At 39.0% G+C, this 21,083-nt stretch overlaps 1 protein-coding gene across 1 annotated transcript; it reads left to right on the top strand.

Moving 5' to 3' along the window:
• Positions 1-5,286: 5,286 nt before the first annotated feature.
• Positions 5,287-21,083, top strand: sgk2a (serum/glucocorticoid regulated kinase 2a). The gene is made up of 15 exons (XM_069140442.1): positions 5,287-7,222; positions 8,370-8,515; positions 10,190-10,248; positions 10,642-10,703; positions 12,183-12,244; positions 12,583-12,640; positions 13,370-13,453; positions 14,708-14,839; positions 16,261-16,373; positions 16,475-16,511; positions 16,604-16,690; positions 16,977-17,072; positions 17,957-18,112; positions 18,389-18,478; positions 19,627-21,083. The coding sequence occupies exons 4-15, from the start codon at positions 10,689-10,691 to the stop codon at positions 19,780-19,782; spliced, it is 1,086 nt and encodes a 361-aa protein (XP_068996543.1). The 5' UTR covers positions 5,287-7,222; positions 8,370-8,515; positions 10,190-10,248; positions 10,642-10,688; the 3' UTR covers positions 19,783-21,083.

Raw genomic sequence — 21,083 nt, 5'->3', positions numbered from 1 at the left:
TTCCTGGTTCATTTTGACAACTGGGACGACACATACGACTACTGGTGAGTCCCTGTGTCTTTCTGGATGCACGGGCTCTGGGAAATAATTGAAGCATCTACAATTGATTTTAAGATGGATGCCGTGGATGTAATATTTTCCGCCATCGAGAGACAAGTGAAAGGTGCAATTATTTATACAGTTCAGTTTGTTTAGGTAGTCATGGAAACTTAATCGAACCACGGTGGGACCCAAAAAACATCACTAAGACTGCTTAAAAAAAAAGTCCAGTTTGTTTGTGGCGTGAAAGTAACACACCAACCACTGAATGATGTCGTAGGAAATGTGTGACTGTAGCATGAATTCAAAAGTTGACAACAATTGAATCTGCTGATTGAAAGCTGTTCAGGAAGTAAGTTTATTGTGTTTATCCTCTCTCTACCTGTTCTTCATCATGTCACTGATATGTAGTATCATAATAATAATAATAATAATAATAATAATAAGGATGATTATCTTTCTTTCTGACACCAGGGAACATAAATATGTACATTAGAGACATTAAATGATGCTCTGATGATGACAAAACTGTCCAGTTAATGAGTCACCTGCCGGGCTATAGCTTTATGTTTACAACTCTTGCTTCACTTGTAAAAAATCAGTATGAGCACAACTATATATAATTTTTCCCCTGATTCAAACTAAACAGAATAACTCATGAGACATTATTACTATATGAAGTTGCTGAGATATTATGCAGTTACACATCCAGCAGACACAAAGAAACAGACTTTGGAGTTTTGTTTCAACTGGACTCTTTCTTGACTAGATGTCCAACTTTCTTCAGCACCTCTCTGCTAAGTCATTTCTTGTTCAGGTTCATAACTTCAAAATGCAGCATTCGCCTGTGTATCATCTCATCATTTCTGCCTTTACCAGTTCAACTGTAAGCTCTAAGAAACTTCTGTTGTACTTCATTTCTGGATGTTGTTGTTTGTTAAAATATGCAGGTGTGATGCCAGCAGTCCCTACATCCACCCTATTGGTTGGTGCCAGGAGAGGAACCTCCCCCTAACACCACCCCAAGGTGACCAGTGTGTTCCTTGTTTATCAGGAGTTTAATCGGGGTTGTAGTCATACCATAGGTCATAAACTTAGAACCTTTCATGTTGTCTCTTTATTCCTTTGTCTTGTATCAAACAGGGTTTTTTTGTTTTTTTTACAAAATAAGCAGTATATATTGACAGTATCATTTGAGAGTGGCTACTAAATACTTGAAATGTATATGTAGGGGATTTTATGAATGGGTTTTACTCCATTTATTTGAATGAAATCCCAAAGATGAACACAAATTACAGATAAGAAGAGTATTGTGCAAGCTTTGTGGAAAATATAATTTGTAGGGGATGAATGTTTATGTCTGTATTCACTTTTTGTGAATTCTTTTTTGTCCTGTACCAGATTACCCAGACCAGGCCAGGTTCTCCTGGTCTCTGTACCTGGAGGAGACCGGCTCCAAGGCAGTCGCTGCTGATGCCTTTAAAGTGGTGAGAAGAAAGAATAAATGCAGTCATTTTGATTTCCTTCACAGGACTGTAGCAAAGCCATCAAGAGTCTGAAAACGGAGTTATTCAGAAGCTCCTCATATCAGGAATTATAGGTTAATATAACTGTATTTGAAATACACACAAGTTTTTAAGCCTCCAAACAAAACAAATCATATCTGTGTTAAGCTACTCAACAAAAATCTGAAATGGATTAAAGAAATACTGATAAGCTTTCAAGAGTGCTTCAGTACATTAGTCACAGTCAATGCCAGTGCGTATATACCAATTTACTTATCTATTTTTTTTTTTATTATATATGTATATACTTATTTTTACTTGCGTATTATGAAAAACAACATTCAATGGAAAAATATGCTGTACAGGTTTTGTTGTTGGGTGGGAACATGCGTCTGATTGTGTTTTCCCATCATCCCCTGCTCTGTCTCCAGCGGGCAGCACACAGCTTCCAGCCTCAAATGAAACTGGAGGCAGTGGACAAGAGAAGTCCGGGTCTGATCAGAGTGGCCACAGTGGAGGAGGTCGAGACTCACCGCATTAAGGTAATACTGTGTGTGTGTGTGTGTGTGAGATTATGATCTCATATGTGTATGATATTGTTTGATATTTTCCTTAAGATCCCTCAGGTCCATTACAGCTTTAACTGAGTGTACTTGTCACTTGGGGGCTTGACACTAATGGTTTTGTTGGGCCCACTAGAATAAAATTGTAAATGTACTGATACTGTAATGTGCATCTTTACAGTCAACCCTGGAACCATTATACCAGTTGAGCTGTGTGTGTGTGTGTGTGTGTGTGTGTGTGTGTGTGTGTGTGTGTGTGTGTGTGTGTGTGCGTGCGTGCGTGCGTGCGTGCGTGTGTGCGTGCGTGTCCAGGTCCAGTATTTATAGTTACAGCTTGAGCTGTGCTCCTTGTTCAGGTCCATTATGATGGCTGGAGTCATGTGTATGACGAGTGGATGGACTCGGATCACCCAGACATCCATCCTGCAGGCTGGTGTGAGGCGACCGGTCACCCGCTAAAAGTTCCTCCACGGGACACCAAAACACAGCAACCACACGGTAGCAACCAGCAACACGCCACTCTGTCTGCACTTGATTAAAAACTAGAGGTTGAGTTTATTCAAAATTCTAAGCTAATTAAGAATATTTCATAGCCACAGTAAATATGTTGTGCTCTGTCAGGCTTTTGTTTCCCACATGATTAGTTAACTGTAGATGCTGTGTGTGTTTTTCACGCTGTAACAGGTCTTAATGTAACTCTAAAAAGGTCTATCGATATTTATTGGTATCTCCCATATATATATTGCAGCGCTGCATCAGGGTTTGAGAACATCACGCTGTGTGTATACATGTGAATGGTCACCTCTGTATTTGCATGTATGTAGGTGTGAGGGAGCCCCCTGCTATAGGCCAGTCCACCTACCCCCCCCCTGTTCCCTGTAAACCCATCAGCCACCCCAGAACCAACAAGTACAGCTTCCACAACAGGTCAGCAGTGAGCTCAGTTCTGTCGTCCTGTCGTTTAACTGTTGATTTATTCACCATTACAACAGATTTTTGAAATAATGTTACATTCTTCAAATGCACTCAAGGCCGATTTCCATTTGATGGTAAACTGGACTTCTATCTTTGACACAGGAAGTGTCCGACTCCTGGTTGTGACGGTTCAGGCCATGTGACCGGTCGCTTCACCGCCCATCACTGCATATCTGGCTGCCCGTTGGCTGAGCGCAACCAGGGCAGGCTGAAGGCCGACCTGTCCGACTCAGAGTGCAAAAGAAACATCTTCTTTGGCCAGAGGACCAAGAAGACTCATTACCGTGGCAGGTAAAGGTGTGTGTGTGTGTGTGTGTGTGTGTGTGTGTGTGTGTGTGTGTGTGTGTGTGTGTGTGTGTGTGTGTGTGTGTGTGTGTGCGCGCACGCGCGTGCACAGGTTTGTTTTTGTCTCACATCAATCTTTGATTCTGTTTTTTCAGGATTGGTCGTCCTCCAAAATACAGAAAGAACCAGCAGAGAGACTACCAGAGTATGTTTTCTAAATGCAATGTATCTTAGAGTCAGTGGATGTTATTAACGTGTGAGATACAGACAGCAACTTGCTAGTTCAGTGGTTATTCTGTTATTCTAGTCCATCCTCTTACAGCTACATAGGTACCTGGGATCTAACCAAGTCAGCAAATCTGATCTGCATATTCACTATTGCTGATCCACTTCAATTTTATTTTATTTGTAGCACAAAATCCCCATGGAACATGGTCCCAATACACTTTACAAACACTTTGAACAGCCACATAAAATATTTAGAAAGGGTACAACGACTTAGTTAGGATGTACAACTGTGGTGAATAGGATAATGGACAAACTTAAATTAGCCATGTTAAATATCAATATCATTAAAATGTAACATGCAATAGTGGACAATGCATTGAGAGCAGGGGAGAGCATAGCATGGGGATGGTTCTCGGTCATTTTTGCATGTCCTGATGGCAAACCTTATCAAAAAAGACTTGAAAATAGGGAGCGTGTCTGCCCCCTGAACCAAACTGCTCCCTAACCACTCAGCCATGAGGTGTTCCTCCTCCACTGATGTTTTTACATGTGTTTGTTCACAGACATGTCCTCAGAGGGCGTGTATCCATCGCTATTCATGTCAGCTCTCAGCGGTCAGTCGGACCGGACTCTGTCTCTGTGCTGGGAGCAGCACTGTAAGCTGCTGCCCGGCGTTCAGGGCATTCACGCCAGCCAGGTGGTGGCATGGAGCGTTGACGAGGTCAGAAAATATTTATTTTCTCAATATATTTTCTCTGGTTGACTTCTCTGACTTCTTTGTTTTGACTGTTTGAAATTTGACGTGTTTGACGTCTGTGCTGCAGGTATTCAGGTTTGTCCAGAACTTAATTGGCTGTGAAGAACAGGCTCGTCTCTTCAAAGAAGAGGTAAATGAATAATTAAATGATCAATTATGAATAATTAGACTCACATTTGCTTTACACTTATTCAAATGTAGACAGCCCTTTGCAGGCTGTACTATTGTGCTGTAAACACGAGAAGTGTGAAACAACTGACACCACTCTTCTTCTTTGCTGCTGACACTCCCCTTGGTTTGGGTTGTCATCAGAATTTCACTTTTACTGTTGTCGTATCGCATAATTATACAAAGTTTGCAGCTGATATGTAAACAGTTATTGATACTAGGTAACACTGACGATAAAACGCATAACAGATCTCGTCAGAAATCCCCACTGAGTTGACTTTACACTTCTGATTATCTCATAAAAAACAGACTAACATGATCTTTACTGAATTAGTATTATCAGCAGAGCTGATGTATTTTATTATTTCTTTTACTTTCGTACACCACTCCATTAGTAACCATGGAGTAACCAGACAAAACAAACTTTTCCATGTCCAGTGACGCCACCACTGTTTGTGCCTCTTCAGATGATCGACGGGGAGGCCTTCCTGCTGCTGACCCAGACCGACATCGTGAAGATCATGAGCATCAAGCTAGGCCCCGCCCTCAAGATCTCCAACGCCATCCTCATGTTCAAGAGCACAGACGAGGGACTCAAGTGATCCCACCCTCGGTCACCGGGGTGGGGGGGGCGGGGTGGCGAGGGGGGAGGTGGGGGGGCGTCGGGCCGCCAATCATCATGTGCCAAATCCATTCCGTTGCAGGGAGAAGACCCTGACCCCTTTTTCATGTGTTCGGTGTCCTGTACCCATCAGAGAGAGGGAGGGGGGAGGGAGGGGAGGGGAGGGGGGTTTGGTCGGTCCAGTCAGGGTTAAGGGAGGATGAAAACGGGAATTGGAAGAACATTTTAAAATATAGTTATATTTTGGGAGAACTGTTGTGTAATGCTAAATCTGAAAGTCAGGAGTTTTCAGAGTTTGGTGTTTTTTACAACTGATGTGTTTGGTTCAGTTTCAGGGTTCGATTGTTACCAAACCTTCAAACATCTCTGGCTCCGATATGTATGTTGTATGTTCGGCCAAAACCTTAAGTTAGGTCAATTTCCAGCCACGTATTTTCAGCCTGAGAAGAAACAGCTGAAATGAGAAAAGTTCAGGTGTTAAAAGTTCTATATCAATACAGAGAAGATGTACTAAAGAAGGGACATCTGTTGATTTGACCTGCTTCATTTTATTTCTCTGTGCAAGCAGCATCAACGTCCTGCTGCTGATTGCAGCCATGGTGTGAAACCTGTACTTTAACCTGCTGACACAAGCTGTGACAGGTCAGTTGAGGCTGCACCTCTAGAGAGGTCGACTCAACTTGGAAAGAAGTTTACGCGAGGCCAGATTTGAAGAGAAGCCTGAACACAAACAATCAATTTGTTACCCCCTGACGTGACACGTGAAGAAAATATGACTCAAACTGGAATCCAGCAATTTCGTAAAAAATACTGAAATACTGGATGTGCTAACAGGAATTAAAGACATGTAGAAAAAAAAAAGAAAATGATGGGAGGACTGGACTGGGGGAAATGAGGGCAAAAAGTTAAAGGAGTTAAATGCAGTAAATGAAGCTGGTCAGTGAAGCTCCTGGAAGCTTCACATTTTGTGCAATAAAGAAGTTAAGACAGAAGTACTGTATTCAGTTATCAAGTTATATATCAGACAAATTGTTGCACTGTATAAAATGAACATGAAATGAGCTGCTTTATTCAGACTGTTGGGGGGGGGAAAGGTTTATGTTAAAGGCAGTTTTATTCTTATGTATTACTCATTTGAGTTCACTGCCTCAAAATTATCCTCAACTGTACTGTTAAAATTCAAGTGATAGAGGAGCTGCAGTGTTTAAAATGTTATCCTCTGCTCTTGAGTTACAATAAGAGACCAGAAACAACAGAGTTTGAGTTTTTATCTCTATATGCAAAAGATTTGAAGTTATTTTTTAATTCTTTATAGATAAAAAATGATTCTTTGCATTGGCATTTTAGCACAACTGTGAAATCCAAATGGACTTCACACAATGATATTCCCACACTTGGTCACTAGAGAGTGCAGAAATCCACATTTTAGCACCATAAACATGTATTTGGTATCCAGCCAATGGAGCTCTCTGCAGTTTACATGTAATGGAAACTCCATTCAGACTGTGCTCTCCGATATGTTTACATTTTATGTCAAGAGTTGGTTCAATTTACTGTTTGGAGTTGATATTGTGAGATGAAAGCTGAACGTTTTAAGGGCTCTTGGAATCTCAAATATTACTTCTTTGTGTGTCTCTCTGGTGGGATTTGTGCGTGTGTGTGTGTGTGTGTGTGTATGTGTGCGTGCGTGCGTGTGTGCCTGCGTGTCAAGATTATCTTGGGTCACAAATGTCATTCAATCCATATAAATTAATAAACGTCCAAAACTGTCTTGTCTGATGAAGGCCTCTGCTTCTGCTCTCATTTTAGAGACGATTCAAACACTGCACCTCCGGTGCTTGTGCAGGTCTTGTGTGCGCGGCACTATTGACTATAAACTATCTTTGCTTGTATCACATCCCCCTATCGACCATATTGTCGTCAACAGTTGGCTGTGGTGGTGACAACTCCCTCCACGCCCTTTCTGCGTTCACTGCTTATCTTCTTGTTCCACTGCAGAGGCCAGAAAAACAGGCGTCTGATTACCTGAGAGCCCTCAAGACACCTTTAGCTGGTGCAGTAAGGAGCAGCAGGTGTACAGGTATTATTTCATATCATTTGTATGTTTGAGCTTCGCCGTGCAGAGGAGTGTATGTGCAGATTTTGGTCCGTCTCTCTGTGCTCACTAAGTCAGGTTGCGTAAGACTTGTACATCTGTGACCTCACTACTAGTTTGAAAGCTAAGTAGTTTAATATTCATGAATTAATTCAGTGAAGTAGAAGACTTTGTGAACTTTTAAATTCAAATGACTTGCGTGAATCTGGAATTTTCAATGAGAGAAAAGGTTGAGATATCACTCGCATAAAAAAATATGAATCAAATAAAGACTCCTGATATGTTTTTAAATGGGGCTTTTTTTTTTTTTTTTTTTTTTTTTTTTTTTAAATAAAATGCAGCAGTAAGGTGAATAAGTGTTGTGAGCCAGCACATGTTTTCCAAGTCTAAGTTGAAAGAATCGCCCAAATAACTCCTGAGAGACACGCAGCCTGTCGGGTAGGATTTTTTTCTTAAACCTTTTTCCCCTAATAATAATAATAATAATAATAATAATAATAATAATAATAACGTCACTGCTCGCATGAGTGTTAATTACAAAGCCATTGTTACATCCAGGAGGTGAAGCTAGCTAACCTGGGTAACCTAGCCAAGCTCAGAAAAAACTACCAGCTGCTATTATAATTGCTACTGATAAAAAAATAAAAATAAAAATTGTATCTCACTTGTTGAACAGAATATAAAACTTTTACATGACGTAACAGGGCATATATAACTATGTTGTGCCGACCCACATTGTATATATGTATATTGTGTGCAGAGCGATGCCAGCTGTTCATCTGAATCTTAAAGCTCCAGTTTCATACTCCTTTAGAGGTGCAGTGGTCTCTGTCTTCGTATCTAACTTAATAATAACTTAATAATAACCCTCCGTGAAAAAAAATGCATGTAATTTCTATAAACAATATTTCCATACATTTTCATTCAAAAAAAATGTGTACAAAATGTTGGGACTACTAGTCTTATTTTGAAAGTAAAGAGCAGAGTCCGGAAGTGCCAACCCTCTACTTTTTACACACACACACACACACACACACACACACACACACACACACACACACACACACACACACACACAGAAAGTCTGTGACGTTGCTCCGCCTAACTTTTCATCAATGATTCACTCTTCCAGTCGACCTGCCGACCTTCCTCCATGAAACAGACACACTGACCTCAGATCAGCTTCAGCCTGCTGCCTCTCTGCGCTGTTTGGAGCCTCCTCAGAGTCCTGCAGTGAGTTCACTGTTTCACACTGATCTCCTCATCCTCTGCACACAGGTGAGCTGTCTCTTCTGATTTTTATCGGTGCCTGTTTCGTTTACTCCTATATTACAGAGATAAATCGTGGCGGAGAATGTGTGTGCACTAACTTTTCTCATCACTGAGCTTGTTGTGTTGCTGTTCTTATATTTTGAATATCCCATTACAGACGTATGATAGTCTGATACTTTGGGGGTACGGGTGATATCCCGTGATGTCACTGTTGGCGTCTGCGGAGTTCAGCTGTTGTTGGTCTTCAGAGTGTTTCGGTCATTTTTGTTGTTTTTTTCTGTCTGAGCTGAGAGGCGTTTTTCCCTCGTATCACCAGCTTGTTGGTTGACATTTTCTTCTACTTTCATAGAAAGTTATGATATTTCCGAGAAGCCTCTGTAGTAGCTGTGTTGAATCCATCTGACAAGATTTTATTCTTCAACCTGTCAGATGTACCGTACAGATTTTGGGAGTTTAAGGGGGTCCCCTGTCTCCTCTGAGGAATAAACCTTTGAACAGAGAGCAGTTGTTTGTCCGGATGTAGCTTTACTTGCCAGTGGAAGATTAAAAGAAGCTTATCATAATTGTCAAGTGGGTGATCATTACCTCCTGTCTTTTTCTCTGTGTATCCCTCTGTGCCTGTACTTATTATTATTTCCTTTCCTGTGAGGGCTCAGATTAATTCACCTTAATTTCAGCCAAATTAAATGCATTTAATTTGCACCGTTTTTTTTTTTATCCAAACGGCAAAGAAAACTCAGCATGCTTTTACCATTTTATGTTATTTTTTTTTTTTATAATAAATAAATAAACTCCAGCTGGGTGCTGTATCCCGATTAAATTTGTCAGCCAGGTGTTTTTCTTCAAGTCGATCTTTATGTCAAAATAAGGTCTCAAACTAAGGTACAACTGGGTAAAATTGACAGCTTTGCTGTGCAAAATCCTTTTGCCTTGAAGTTAAAACTATAGATTCTTTTCTATTTTGGCGTTAAGTTCACTAAAATAACTTCCTGTTGTTATTAGTATAAGTGTTTTTTTTGGGGGGGTTTTGCCAGGTGAAATCGATATTGATATTACTGTCTCAACTTGTGCGATTTATATTTGTGGCCTCAAAATATATCCACCAGACTTAAAAATGACAGAAAATTATATCTGATTGTAAAAGTGGTGAAAAAAAGTCAGATTTGGTACTTGATTTGGTTTTATGTCTATAAATAGATAATCAGGCCTGGATCTCTGGAGGAAGAGCGTGGACTCTAATAAATGGGACTTTTGTTTCATTTGTGTGTGTGTTTAGTCAGTGAACATGTTTACATGGCAAATATTGATATGTCATTTTCATATCTATAAAAACATACAGGATGGCCAAGGTCTCTCTCACACACTTGAGGGGACATTACATTAACTTACATTCATTTTCTAGAGACCTACCGTCACCATAACCATAATAACTACTTACCAAACATTTACCATAACCTCAATACTACAGTTCAATGATTTATGTTGTAGAGACTTGCTTTTCAGACCCTAAAAGAGAAGCGAGTCCTCACAATGCAACTGTGTAAACATTCATGTCTCTACAATATAAGTAATACAAGTACACACACACACACATACACACACACACACACACACACACACACACACACAATATACAATATGTACACAATGTTCCTTATTGTCTTTCTGTTGTTCCAGCAGCTTGTACCTTACAAACCAGAACTACCAGCTCCTGTGGATCCTCAGGCTGTCATACTGAGGTCAGCAGTCAGTTCGGAAACTCAAACACACACACACACACACACACACACACACACACACACACACACACACACACACACACACACACACACACACACACACACACACACACAAAAATGATCTCCTCTCCTCTCCTCTCCTCTCCTCTCCTCTCCTCTCCTCTCCTCTCCCCTCCCTTCCCCTCCCCTCTTCCCCTCCTCTCCTCTCCTCTCCTCTCCTCTCCTCTCCTCTCCTCTCCTGTCCTCTCCTGTCCTCTCCTCTCCCCTCCCTTCCCCTCCCCTCTTCCCCTCCCCTCCTCCCCTCCCCTCCTCTCCTCTCCTCTCCTCTCCTCTCCTCTCCTCTCCTCTCCTCTCCTCTCCTCTCCTCTCCTCTCCTCTCCTCTCCTCTCACAGGTCTGTCAAACACTGATGCTGAGTCTCCAGTGGGAGGTGAATACAATATGGCACAGTGTAATGTGAGTGTATCAATTTTCTTTCATTTTGTGCCACAGTCTGGTTCACCATGTGACATTGGAAACATGCTTGCAGAAGAATAAGTTGTTTGTTCAATAAATGTCGTGAGCAAACTATTAATACCACTACATCCGAGAGATGTGAAGTGTTTTCAGTTGTTTGTGTCGTCGTTCACTCAGTTTCCTTTCATGTGGTGTCATATTAGACCAGATTATGTGCGTATTGATATCTATACTCCAACGACAGTATGATGGCTTGCAAAATACAAAACCAAATTACTGAACTTCAATAAATAGATCAAACGTATGATCTGTAACAGTGGGCTGGTTTATTCACAAGTTCTGTAATTACACAGTGTTTATTCAATATGCAGCAGTGACTCAGATCCTCGTGTTTTTTTCTTCAGGCTGAATATTCTCGTTGCCGTTGCTCCTCGGTGACGACATGATGGAGAAGATTCTGTCTCAGAACAAAAATGATGAATGTTTTTGTGGTGTTCCTTCGATTTTTCTCCCTTGGACTGTTTGTCCCAGTTTAAATGATGCCGTTTTAACATTGAGCGTCTTTTCAATTTCAATCTCCAGAAGATATGAGATTCACAGGAGTTTACAACCAGATTATGCAGATTTTTTTTCTAATAAAACCCTCCATAGAATTTAAATTAAAAAAAAACATCAGACTCTGATAAACTTAAGGTCACCTGTTCCTTTTTTCTTTTCTTTTTTTTTTTTTTTTTTACAGTAAAGGAGTAACGTGCATCGGTCTTTGAGTGCGTGAGAAAGCAAAAGTCAACACGTATTTTCTTTGAAATTATGCAAGTAAATTACTTACATAATGTTATGTATTTAACTTTCATAACATACGTCAAGTAACTTAAGTATGTAATGTCAATCATGTAAAAATAACTTATTTTAACCTAAACTGTGGTCTTATACCAAACCTAGCCAGATGAGTTTTGGAGCCCAAACCACCACCTCACCTTTCACGCCTGGAGTGAGGCAAAACGTGACGCTGACCGATGAGTGTGTTACACACTTCGTCGTGATACTTGCGTTACTATATGATTGCTGTCATGCAACAAAACTGGGGAAAGAAGACGATGTTTTGCCTCTTTCCTTTTATTTTGGTCTTAGTTGTTATCTGGTTATTCAATGTGGATGTACAACTCTTCAAAAAGGACCTGGAACTGATATGAATATAATATCAGCTACAGTGTAATTCTAGACATATCTGTTTTACTGCCTCATTATGTTGAGTGGCGTCAGTGAATTAAAGTGACTTTTTTACTGTAAATACTACTCAGGATTCTTCAACCTGTCTGATGCACAGATTTTTTTTTTGTTTGTTTAATGACATCTCCTGTCTGCTCTGAGGATTTAATGCATTTTTATTTTGATAATTAATTGCATCATCTATTCTTTTCTTCTTTTTTTTTTTTTTCTTTTTTTTTGCCTAATTGTGTTTGTTTTTATATTTTCCAGCTGCGGTCACCACCGTCCTCTCCTCATGACGATGTCAACCTGGGACCTTCAGCAAACCCACAGTAAGTAGCTTCACGCTCACTGACCACCATGGAGCTTCCTCTATGTTTATTCATTTATACAGCTATACTAACCAAACAAAAATCAACTACTACTGTCTTTGATGGATCAGATATTATTCATATCAGATCAGAAAATCTTACAAACAGCACCTTTAATTATTTATAGTCTCATGTATCATGACGTGGATTCATGAGGAGAAAGTCCACATTTTAACACATTACTCTATTTATTGTTCTACCATTTGTAAGCTTTTACAAATAAAGTGCCTCAGAGCTTATTATGTAATTTGTTGTGCCAAACAGTCCAGTGAACTTAATAGATTACTTTCTTGTTTCAGTGGCAGGCCCACTGACTTTGACTTCTTGACTGTCATTGGCAAAGGAACCTTTGGAAAGGTAATACTGAACCAACTACTTATTTATCTATCCCTCTCTCTATTGTGGGATACGTCTCCTGTTTTTTCCCTCAGCAGTTTCCTTGTCGTAACTCATTCAGTTCACATATTCACTTGCAGACACTCCTCCGTGAAGATTTTTTTTAAGGGGATTAAATGACAAACGAAGGTATTAATGATGGGTCATATAAATTAATAGATACTCTCGATACATCGACCTAGCTGTGTGGGGATTTTATCGTACTGACCTTGTGAGGACAGGAAGGAGAGAATAAGAAGGAGAGAGCGATAGTGAGCTATTGCTGACATTGCAGACAGGGTCACAGAAAATCTACCTGCGGACGACTGTCTGAATAAAATGTGCTGCCAGCTTCATGAATCATTAACTGTACAGTTTGAGGTTTCTAACAGTTACCTGAACGTCATGCAGCCCACAGAACAGCCAAATACTAGAAAATATAACTCAGGGTTTACAATTAACTCTCAATGTCGTTGTTTCAGTTTCTCTACATAAAAATAACGTCAGTGTTTTTATTTGCCTCAGGGTGGTGTCAGACCCTTTTTTCCCCCCCATGTTTCAACACACTTCTCAGATTTCTCACTATCATCTGTTTCCACAGCTCACATTTCTGTGTTGTGTGCACTTCTGTAATGGCCTGACAGCAGCGCGTCGAGATGCTGGTGCAGAATATTTACTAAACAAGACGCTAATAAGCAAGCCTTTACGCAGGTCCTGCTCGCCAAGCTCAAAGCTGACAACAAATTCTACGCCGTCAAAGTGCTGCAGAAGAAGATCATCCTGAAGAAAAAAGAGGTGGGCTCCCTCTCTAACCATAGTAAAGCTTTTTAACCTGCTTATAATGAACACAAGTACCCACAAGAACACAAACCAAACCCAAGTTCAAATATTCTATATTCATCTTAAAAGTTATTATCAACTTTTCAGAGACATTTTTTACTTTTTTAAAAAAAAAATGTATTTGATTCCACTCAGAGCAGAATATTTGGAAAAATATGAAGTTGCTCATAAACACATGCATCGATACAGACTTGCCAAGTACAATCCTTCAATGTTGTCAATCAGGGCATTTAAGTTTTGAAATGCATTTATAGATATACCAATACTGAATAATGTCTGGATAAGATGAAGGTAGAGAATGTCTGAAAGTCAACCAAGTGGAAAATGTGTGTGTGTGAGTGTCTTTGAGAGTTATTAGTAAACAGTGTTTTGACTCAGCAACACAATCTCAATCTTATCTAATCTACAGTTTGTTCTGTACAAAGGACAGATTTTACGATCTGTCCAGAAAACAAACTGGGTCACTTCTGTGTTTGTCCAACAACACAGTGAGAATATCTGATTACACACACTTATCCTCCGTTTATTTTGAATCTTTTCTTCTGCTCTAGTTTAATGTTACGTTGTTTTGTGTAATAGATATTGTTTCATTATGCTCTTCTAGGCTTTAAGTGACATGTAGAAAATGCAAACATCTGTCTTCCAAGTCCAAGAAAACAGTTGAGCATGGTGACCTTTTCCCTCATTCTCCTGGGTCACTGCAGGTGTAGCTGTCAGTCTCTTGCCTCCTCTTTAATTGTCGTGCACATTTTTTTGTGGAGCTGCACAGAAAACCTTTTTCTCTCTTACTGACTGATTCTACTGTACTTTAGTTTATTCCTGTTTCTGTACAGGAATGACAAAGATTCTGTTTTTTCGAACTGAATCACAGTTTTCTGTGATACATGACACCTTTATATGAAGAATTGTTTAACTAAAAACATTATTGAACTATTAAATTACGTCACTCAAAATAATGTTAATATTACTATTAACTGATATTTTAATAATGTGTACAATTTTCAAAATTCTAGTTTTTATGCCCTGTCTGAACTGTATACACTCAAATCCAAAGATTATTCAACTAAAACATGTACAGGGTGATGAAATGTCATTTAAGGTCATTTTTTGAAACATCAAAAAAATATCAGAATGCAAAGGAGTGTTTCTTTTCTCATATTTTCGTGAACGACCTATTTCCAACTTTATTTTTCTCTTTTCTCTCTTTAGCAAAAGAACATCATGGCAGAGAGAAATGTGCTGCTGAAGAGTCTCAAACATCCATTTCTGGTTGGGCTCCACTACTCCTTTCAGACTGCAGAGAAGCTGTACTTTGTCCTCGACTATGTAAATGGTGGAGAGGTACATGTCTTACACAAACTAAATACATAAATGAACAGAAAATCTTTTTTTTTCAGATACAAACTTCTTCCGAAATTGAATTACAATGAAATGTCACTGTTGGCACCGAACATGAAATTATTGTTTTTTTATAAATCAAGTTCAAGGTAATGTGCTTCAAGTTTTTTTTGGTGGAAATGTTATGAGTCATCACTTAAATGAGCTTAATCTTAGCACTGACAATTTCTGTGTGACAGGTTGGATATCACATTTAGCGTGTAGTCGTTGAAGGTACATTCAACATCATTAACATTCAGTGGTCTCCGTAGTAAATGAGGTCATTGTCAACAAGATTAGCACCTTGTAGACTTTATAGATTTATCAGATTTCTGGAGAAATTGGCTCAGTGAGTTTATGACACAAATGGCCTTCACTGCACATGATAAATTAGTAACATACTGGCTGACAGGAAGCAACAGGATTTACAGTATCATTTATTGTAAGAGACATTTTGAGTGGTGACAATGCAGTCATCAGAAAGATGCCGTCATTCTTTTAATCATGCTGTCATTTAAAGTACCTGTATTGTTGTTCCAAACTCACTCATCATTTTACAATAGTGCCTCAAAGGAATTGTTCATCCCCACTTTCATGTCTGTTCAGATAATACAGTAAGAAGTTACAGCTAGCCTAGCACAAAGACTGCCTGTCCAAAGATTTTTTTTAAATCCACTCACAAGCATTTCTAATGTTTATTAACATGCAGTCTTGTTATCTTTATGTATACAAATTGAAAAAAAGCAGCTTTCAGTCTTAGTGCCAACCGCCTAATACAGCTTGAATTAGCTTCCTATCCAGCTATAATTTTCAACAAGACTGCAACAAAAAACAAATAAGCACATTTCCTAAACTATCAAACTACTGCTTTGATATCTAAACGTACTTCATGTAACATCTTTAACTGTCTTGTGAAACAGATTTCAGATGAATGACAGTTTTAAAACAAGATTCATTGGTTTTATTATGTTGTATACGTTTCTAACGTTGGTGTCCACACAGTACATAAACTGAGACCTGGTTCTCATCATATCTTCTTAAGCTGCACTGTAACAATATCCTAACAAGAAATCCTTTATTTGCACATATCAAATATAACCAGACAGCTTGTTGGTGTGTTTCCAAAGACACTTTTCACAGACAATTTGTTTTGCTTTTTCTGCTGAAAAGTGTTGCTGGAAATTTCTTTTAATTAGTATTTTGTTTGCATATTATGTGGGCAACCGTTGCTGTTGAAAAAGGTTTCTGGCTCTCTGATGTTTCTTCTCTCCATCTGTCGCTTTGCTTCATCAATCACTGCTCTTCAAACAACTTTTTAAAATATAATTTACATTCCTCCCCTCATGTTCTTCATCTGTCCACCCTTCCTCTGTCTGTCTCTGTAGTTGTTCTTCCACCTGCAGAGAGAGAGGTGTTTCTCAGAGCCCAGAGCGAGGTTCTACGCAGCAGAGGTAGCGAGCGCCATCGGCTACCTTCACTCTCTAAACATCGTTTACAGGTCCGACAGACGCCCTTATATATATATATTGAAATATGCGATCAGTTCACAAATATTTCACTTTCCACGCTGACAATCTGAACCATTATTGTTCACTGCAGAGATCTGAAGCCAGAGAATATTCTTCTAGACTCTCAGGTAAGTCAGGATCCACTCCGTTAGCATCAGTGCTTTCCAGCTGTAAACTTGAACTCCTTCATTGTTATTTGCCCCTTATGCTGTGTGTGCAGGGCCACGTGGTGCTGACAGACTTCGGGCTGTGTAAAGAGGGCATAGAGCCGGAAACAACCACCTCCACTTTCTGCGGGACTCCAGAAGTACAAAAAAAATACATGCACATTCATAAACATTGCATTTCATCACATTAAAAAGTAGTTGCAACAAAAATCTGTTGCTTACATCATCTATTTTAAAACTTGACCATTACTTGAGTTTAAAAAAAGGGTGGAATAGATTTAACAGTGACAATACAGACACAAACTTGGTGACATTCAGATTATAAAAGTCAGTTGTAGAAAGTGGGTTTTCTATTTTTTTTTACATTTCGTCAATCTGCCTCTTCAGAGTTGTCTTTGATTTTTGTTCTGTTTGTTGTTTCCGAAGTACTTGGCACCTGAGGTTCTTCGTAAGGAGCCATACGACAGGACAGTGGACTGGTGGTGTCTGGGAGCAGTGCTTTATGAGATGATCTACAGCCTGGTATGTTTGTTTGTTTGTTCGTTTGTTCGTGCCTGTGTGTGTTCACATTTTTATACTTTTATATCATGACTCAAATGCCTGCATGATGAATATAAAGCAACATGGTTTAACACAGAGACTGGAAAAAGAAGAGGACAGCCAGCTTGGCTCTGTCCAACCTATTGGCACCTCTTGTTATTATCAAAAGTTGCTGGGCAACCAGCTGAGACTCCAAAAAGTTACTGCCGAGAAATCACCAGTAAAACCACGATAATTTATTAATGTGGTGCTGATGGAATGATCAGAGGATTATTATTCAAATTTACCCTCTTGGACCAGAAATATCTGCAAATGTGTAAATCTGATCCATATGCAAAATAAAGTCCCAAATGGAAATTTCAACTTATTATTCATAGTTATCTTCCATAAAAATCAGATAATGGTCAAAGAACAGTTTTGACTTGTAGTGGCACAAAAACCTTTAGACAATAAGTTTTTGTAAAATGTTAAACTTTGCAGTGGATTGTGTTTTGTGTTGGGGTTTTTTTTTACACATACATGATGTTTCTATTTTGAAATGACTTGTAAATGAACTTGATTAAATCCTTTTCCACCTACTGGTCTTAAAGACACACACACACACACACACACACACACACACACACACACACACACACACACACACACACACACACACACACACACACACACACGCATACCCAAAATACAACCTGTAGATCCTTGATGGTAAACACTGCAGATTCACAGTTATATAAAAGTTAAGATTAATTTTCTATTTCCTTACAGGTAGTCAAACCTATAAAAACTCTAGGTTTACTTTACATAATTATGTTAAACTGCAATGCTTCATTTTATACTAATCTCTGCCCATCCCTCTACATCAGCCTCCTTTCTATAGCCGTGACGTTGGTGAAATGTACGACGGGATCCTCCACAAGCCGCTGCCGCTGCCTCCGGGGAAGTCTGGTGCCGTCTCCTCTCTGATGGTGGGTCTTCTCCAGAAGGATCAGCACAGACGCCTCGGGGCCATCGCAGACTTTGTGAGTGTGTCATGTTAAAATAAATGTCTTTCCACGGTTGCTGCAGATTGAAAAAGACAACAAATAAGCCTCACCTTAGAGAAAGGATAACTGCATTAAATATGGATTCAGCTAAGCATTAGGTGTTGTCTTCCCCTAAAAGTATAGAAGATTATGATACTTGTGTGACCTTCTATGGGATAAATGTGTGGATTCTTTTCTGAAGCAATGAAAAATCTGAGTTTAACTCTGTACAGGTATGTACTCGTGGGTAACTTTTCTTTCTTTTATTTATAGTTAGAAATAAAGAACCACGTCTTTTTCTCCCCGATCAACTGGGACGACCTTTATCACAAGAGAATCACTCCTCCCTACAACCCCAATGTGGTGAGTTTGTTTGTCAGCTGCTCAACTGCTCGTCTTTTACTCTTCTGTCAGCTGTGTGTCCACCCAGGCGTTCGTGTGCCTTGTCACATATCTCCTCCACAATCACTTACGATATGTTCATCTTGCAACATATTTTCTATTGGGATGAACCAACAAAACCACCTCAAGTGTCTTTATCCTGTCTTTTATTATTATTTACTGAAAATTTAAATGAAGGAAATCCCCTGATTTTTTTCTCTCTTTGCCATTTTGTTGCTTTTCTTTGTTGGGTTGGCCATGACTCAATCAATACTTCAAAAACAAACAAGAAAATATATTATATTCTGCCTCTATTCAATTAAAAAAACAAGAAGCATCCGTATGGTGGATCGATGTTTTTTTTGGCCACGACCTGTTATATGCCGTGTGTTTGTCAAGTGATTCTACTTTAGTCACTATTATTAATATTACCATTGCAACAGAAAATATGTGATCCTGATAACCTTAAAAGTATGTATTGAAATTTCAAAAACTGACCTTTATACTCAGTTCTGGGAGGATTTTCATAAAAATAAACTTTGACGATGTCTTAGATGAATCTTATAGTCTCACCGAAACCATGATGAGCATGATGTTTTTATATGAATAAATGTTGTCACAGTCAAGCTTTTGCCAAACGAGTTCAGAAAAGGTTGATTAAACCTATCATCGCCAGATAAATCTATGTATTTCTCAGTATACGTAGCTTTTAAATCTGTTATCTGGTGAGATATGCCCCCACTGGCTGGATAATGAAAAACGGGATATTATTTATGGTCAGATCAAGCACACCAGACTTCTGCCGGCCGAGCGGGCGAAATTCTGGTTTAGCTATGTCAACTCGAACAGGGATGAAATAATTCAATCGGGTGGCTATTCTAGACTTTCTAAATGTTAATCAGATTGTGTGGCTCAATTCCTGATAGTGAGTCATCTCACCAGGTTTGTGACACTCACAATTTATCCAACACTAGAGTAGTGATGCTGTAGGCAAACAGAAAGACTGCAGGTTTAAGATCATTGTAGTGCATCCTCGTTTATTACTTTAATATTCAGGACACCACATCATATAAATAATACATATTATTACTAGGCAGTATATATACAATTACAGTTGTTTGATCTTTCAGAGAGGCCCAGCTGACACTCAGCATATTGATCCGGAGTTCACCAGAGAAATGGTTCCTAACTCTGTGAGTCAGACCCCAGAGTTCAACGCCAGCACCAGCTCCAACAACGCCTTCAATGGCTTCTCATTTATCGGCAGTGAGGACAGCTTTCTGTGAGTCGAACAGAATTGACTGTTTAAATGATTGTTGGTTGAGGTGATCGTAACTCTTTTGAGTTGAGATTCCACGGCAACAAGAGCTCCTCATGTGACACTGCAGGAATCCCACATTGTGTTTGACTTCTGCAGGGATTCTCAAAATGTTCATCTTCAGGGTGCAGCAGAAAGGGAGCTTCTGTAAGATATAAATGATCTTTATTCCAGTCATTTGCAGAGAAGAAGACATGAGGCTGGATTTACACAAAAGATGTGTTTCTTTGCATTCTTTTCAACACAGACTTCGTCATGTTGTGTCTGTTCAAAAAGGAAGAAAAACACAACATTTTCTTCCTGTGTGCATCCAGACTGTTTTTTTTTCTGTCTCGCTGAACACGTTTCTACAGAGAACTGAATAAATATATTTCTTACGTAAACACAAGCATAATATTAAGTGGTTTTAAACAGGGAATGACGTCCAATGAAACCTATAATAAAAATGTTTAATCTGTCACTCACCCACTAGGTATAGTCAATAAAAAAAAATCCCAGTGCTCTAACTCTGCAATGTTTTGTTTTTTAACATCAGCTATCAGTACATGCTTTTGTCACATTGGTGTTATATGTTAGAGAGAGTCTACTGCTGAGACGACTGGCAGCCTCTAGTGGCTCATACCTGTTTTTACACTGTTGTACACGGTCAGACTTTAAATCCAAAAGGAAATCTTTGACAAAAGAAACAAAAGAGCTAAAAAGAGCTAAAATAAATAATATTGATGACTATAATAAAACACTATGAGGAACGTAGCTGGTGTGAAACAGTGACTATTGGTCATCACAACAGTGGTCTTGCACTAAATGTGTAAATTAATTTGCCAAAGATGTGCTGATGTTGAAAAAAAATACTCTGTGTAGCAACTTTTTAAAATGTCTTCATCTACACGGCAGTGCATTTTATGGTTGTTTATTATGTAGATTATAGTTTTGTTTTCTGTATCTTAACTGAGGAAAGTCTCAACTTATTTTTTGTCAGGGGATGTTTTTTTTGTCAGCAGATTAATTTCATTAGTTTGTGTAGCAGGTTAAATATACTGTATTCAACATCTGTAAATAAACAGTAACAGCTTTGAGATGTGATTGTATACAGTACTGATGTGATCATATCAGTGTAAACCATTAATTGCCTGTTGGAAATGAAGTTGGTGCTGGATGATGCTTCTTGTTGGCAGTTCTAGTTCAAAAATGTACATCGGATGTCTTTTCATTTTCATTTTATAGTTTCAATTTTGTTTGTACATCTGATATTAAACAAGCTTGAATGTA

The sequence above is a fragment of the Embiotoca jacksoni genome, unplaced genomic scaffold, assembly GCF_022577435.1.
Source record: "Embiotoca jacksoni isolate LCO1_2020_lvr unplaced genomic scaffold, fEmbJac1.0.p SCAF_9, whole genome shotgun sequence".
NCBI classification, from domain to species: domain Eukaryota; kingdom Metazoa; phylum Chordata; class Actinopteri; family Embiotocidae; genus Embiotoca; species Embiotoca jacksoni.
The sequence above is the reverse complement of the archived record's forward strand: the minus strand, read 5'-3'. Positions and strand labels throughout refer to the sequence as shown.

Excerpts from the sequence above, each read along its gene's own strand:
- sgk2a (XM_069140442.1), top strand. Across the intron at positions 16,512-16,603 it reads ATATTCTTCTAGACTCTCAG|GGCCACGTGGTGCTGACAGA; the intron begins GTAAGTCAGGAT and ends CTGTGTGTGCAG. Across the intron at positions 17,073-17,956 it reads ATGAGATGATCTACAGCCTG|CCTCCTTTCTATAGCCGTGA; the intron begins GTATGTTTGTTT and ends CCTCTACATCAG.